This window comes from Balaenoptera musculus, chromosome 6 (genome assembly GCF_009873245.2).
Source record: "Balaenoptera musculus isolate JJ_BM4_2016_0621 chromosome 6, mBalMus1.pri.v3, whole genome shotgun sequence".
Taxonomy (NCBI): Eukaryota; Metazoa; Chordata; class Mammalia; order Artiodactyla; family Balaenopteridae; genus Balaenoptera; species Balaenoptera musculus.
In genome coordinates this window covers 57,948,587-57,952,597 of record NC_045790.1, presented here as the reverse complement: position 1 = coordinate 57,952,597, position 4,011 = coordinate 57,948,587, and the positions used below count along the sequence as shown (strand labels likewise).

Below are 4,011 nucleotides of genomic sequence, written 5' to 3'. Positions count from 1 at the left end.
TGTACAGCATTTGTAAAATTGCATTCTAAAAAGCAGAGTGTATGCTCGTAATAGGGAATGGTGCAGAATTCCATAGATGCTTTATATGTGTAAGGACCATTCACTCAGACCTCATGGATTCTCACCAACCTTTAATATGGTTAGCCTTTTTAATATTAGCTGTTCTGTTGCGTGCATATTGGTATTGCAGTGTGGCTTTAACTTGCATTTCCATGATTATTTATTAAATAAGTTTTCATTTGTTTTGAGCAATTTGGCTACCTTTTTTTTTTTTTTTTTTTGGTGACATACCTATTCAAGCCTAGTGCCTAATCTTTCCTGGGGGTGGGGGTACCTGCCTTTTTCATATATATTTTTAGGAGTTGGTTATATATTGTGAATATGGACCCTTTGTTACTTAGAGTGGTTAATGTTGGTAAGTTCTGAAGTATTATGCTCCTATTCAAATTCCTGATATTGTTTTTCCATCTCTTTTGTTTAAATCATTTTGCTAGGGTTTACCAATATTGTTCTCTTTCAGGGAATCAGCTTTTAACTATAAGTTTTGTTGATACTCCCTATTATGTATTTATTTTAAATTTTACTATTATTTCTTTTCTTTATTATTTCCTTCCTTCTACTTTCTTGGGATAGAATTAACTGTTAATTTTCTAATTTCTAATTAATTTCAAGATCATTGGTTTTTCAATCTTTCTTTTTTTCTAACATATGCATTTAAGGCTATAAATTTCTGTCTAAAGCACAGTTTAGCTTTATCCCACAAGTTTTGATATGCAGTATTTCATAATTTTATAGTTATAATTTCTTACTTCCATTGTGATTTCTTCTCTGACCTATTGGCTATTTAGAAGGCTCTTTCTTTTTTTTTTTTTTTTTTTTTTTACTTGTTCCTAAAGTAAAAATTCAGTTTATTCATCTGTTGACGACACAGTACTCAAAAGGCAAAGTGTTTCACATCATAGACTTCACTTCCAATTCCTTGGAATGTTCACTTCTTTGACTGTAAAGAGAGACTAGACCGGAAAGCCAGGTAATGCTGAGGCAACTAAACTAAGGATGGAGCAGGTGGGGTGGGGCGGCACTAACGCCATCCTCCCAGGGAAGGGCACAAGGGGGGTGTTAGCCACAAGCTGATTGTGTAGAACTGTTAGCTGGGAGTGCAGAGCAGCCGTCCTGGACCCTCGGGCCATTGCGGGCTTCAGTCATCCCCACCACACAGGTACAGCAGCGCTTTCTGGTAGTCACCCTTGGTGTCTTGCTGAATGTAGTAGTACAGGGACTTGCCGTACTTTTTCTTGAATTCACATCTAATTTTCAACATGTCCACTTCACTGCGGGAGATCATGATTCTGATCAGGACCTTGTCGCGAGTGCCCTTGCCCTTCATGGAGTCGTACAGTCTGTCAGCAAAATACAGGGGCTTGTTCTGAATGCACTGGACTAGGTTCAGGAAAGCGTTTTCCAGGTCTCCTTTAACCTCCTTCTTGATGCTCTCCAGCATGTCATAAGGGCTGTAGCTCTTGTACCTTTCAAATACTTTCTGGAGGTGGCACACACTCCGCTCGGTCATGATGCTTATCCACTTGGGAACATCTGTCCCTCTCCTCTTCACGCCAGCATCATAGAGATCCCGGGCATCTTGGTCAATCAGTTCATAATCAATGACAGAGCCATCCTCTGCTCTTCGACCCTTCGATAGGGCGACCATCAGCTTGCGGAAGTCACCAGATGTGTCAGAAATGATATCCTTCTCCAGATCAGTCTTGTACATTTCCTTGTAGACTCTGTTGATTTCCTGCAGCTCCTGGTTGGTCCTGGAGCAGATGATCTCAATGAGGGAGTCCTCATCGGTCCCCAGCCCCTTCATGGAGGCTTTCAGCTCAGAAGCGTCATACTGAGCAGGTGTTTTCAATAGGCCCAAAATCACTGTCTCCAGGTGGCCGGACAAGGCTGACTTCAGTGCTGATGCAAGTTCCTTTTTGGTCCTTCTCTGGTAGGCGAAGGCAATATCCTGTCTCTGTTCATTGCTGCGGTTGGTCAAAATGTTGACAATGGTGACCTCATCCACACCTTTCGTCTTGATGGCTGTTTCTATGTTCAGAGCATCCCGCTCGGCATCAAAGTTGGTGTGCGCTTTGACTGACCCGTATGCACTTGGAGGTGTGGAGTGATCACCCTCCAAGCTGAGCTTGCAGAGAATTTCATGAACGGTAGACATTTTGAAAGAAGCTGGGCCAGGCGCAGTGCGCTGCGAGCGTCGCCAGATGCAGAGCCTAGAAGGCTCTTTCTTAATTACCATGCGTACATATGAGAATTTTCTAAATATCTTTGATATAGACTTCCGGTTGAACTGTAATGTGGTCAGAGAATGAATATACTCTACATAATTAAAACACTCAAAATTTATTGAGATTTGCTTTATGGTCCAATCCCTAGTCAATTTTGGTAGCTATTCCATGTGCTCTTGAAAATGTATTCAATTCTTATTGAATGTATTCTTAAGCTGTTGAATAATGTATATTCTTCAGTTGTTGAGTAGTGATCTACATAGGTCACTTAGGTTAATTTTGTTAATCAGGTTATTTATATATTTTATATCATTACCAAATATTTTTGGTCTGTTCTGAAACAATAATTTTATCAACTACTGAGAGAAGTGTTTTAAAATCTCCCATTATGATTGTGGATAGGTATGTAATTCTATTTAGTTCTGCCTATTTCTATTGTATCTATTTTGAAGCTGTATGATAAGTGCATACAAACAGAATTGTTACATCTTCCTGGTGCATTGAAGCTTTTTTCATTGTGAATTGACTTATTATTTGCTAATGCTATGGCTGAAATTAATAACAGCACAGCATTCTTTTGGCTATGTTTGCATGGCATATTTCTTGACCTTCTTTTACTTTCAGCATTCTTATACTTTTATGAGCACTATATATCTAGACTACAATGTATATTTTTAAGTTGGATATACTACATTTACATTTAATGTAATTTTTGTTTTGTTTAAATCTATCATATTATTAGTTTCTTTCTATTTGTCCCACCTGTCCTTGGTTCTTTCCTGAGTTCTTTTTTTTTCTCTCCATTCTTGCCTTTTTAAATTGATTTTTAAAAATTAATCCATCTTCTCATATATTTTAAAGCACCCCTACTTTAAAGTACTTATTATAAAAATTTCAGAAAAAAATACAAGATAGTTTTATTATAGTTATCATTTAGTAAATGATACATTTCTTTCCAGTCATTTAATTCTTTGTTTTAATATGTGTACATAATTTTATACCTCCTTTTAATGATTTTTCATGTCATAACTTTTTCCCACAAACTACCTAACCACTTAATGGCTAAATTACAATGTATTATTCATGGTATTGTGATGTGTGTGTGTATAAAATTTTACATATATACAATTTCACATATATACATTTTTTTAAATCATTTCCTATTAGTGAACATTTAGTTTTCACTTTTATTTTGCTATTACAAATAATGATACAATCTACAATTTCAAATTCATAGTTGTTCCTTACTATGTTTATTTCCTTAGAACTTACAGAAACCCTTTTTAAAAATCATAAAGTTAAACACTTTTCAGATTTATAATTTTACAAATTATTATACTTTATCGAAATTCTCTTAACTTATGAAGTCTAATCATAAATATGACTAAGAAAAGAAACCTAAACTATTAGTGAGTTATTATTAACTAATAATTCCTACATGTGTGTACATGTGTGAAGTGAGCTATTTTGTCATCTTTGGCATTCCAATCAGACATCTGTTTAATATAATGCATCACAATGATCAGAATATTAAGTATGATTCACCTTGAAAATTTTGTCCTGTTTTTCTGGTTAGGGATTGTGTGTTTACACGATCAATCAATAGGGTGATTGAATCTATAAAATTAAAGGACAATTTAGCTGGAGAGCAAGAAAGAGGGAGGAAAAAAGAGTCTAATTGTCTATTTAGTATCAAGTTTTCCAAAATACTTTTTGGATAATG

The 4,011-nt window shown here is 35.8% G+C and overlaps 1 protein-coding gene across 1 annotated transcript; it reads right to left on the bottom strand.

Annotated features, from left to right (window-relative positions):
* Window positions 1–884: 884 nt before the first annotated feature.
* LOC118896481 (annexin A2) lies at window positions 885–2,275 on the bottom strand. The gene has a single exon (XM_036854309.1). The coding sequence runs from the start codon at window positions 2,216–2,218 to the stop codon at window positions 1,199–1,201; it is 1,020 nt and encodes a 339-aa protein (XP_036710204.1). The 5' UTR covers window positions 2,219–2,275; the 3' UTR covers window positions 885–1,198.
* Between the last annotated feature and the right edge of the window lie 1,736 nt (window positions 2,276–4,011).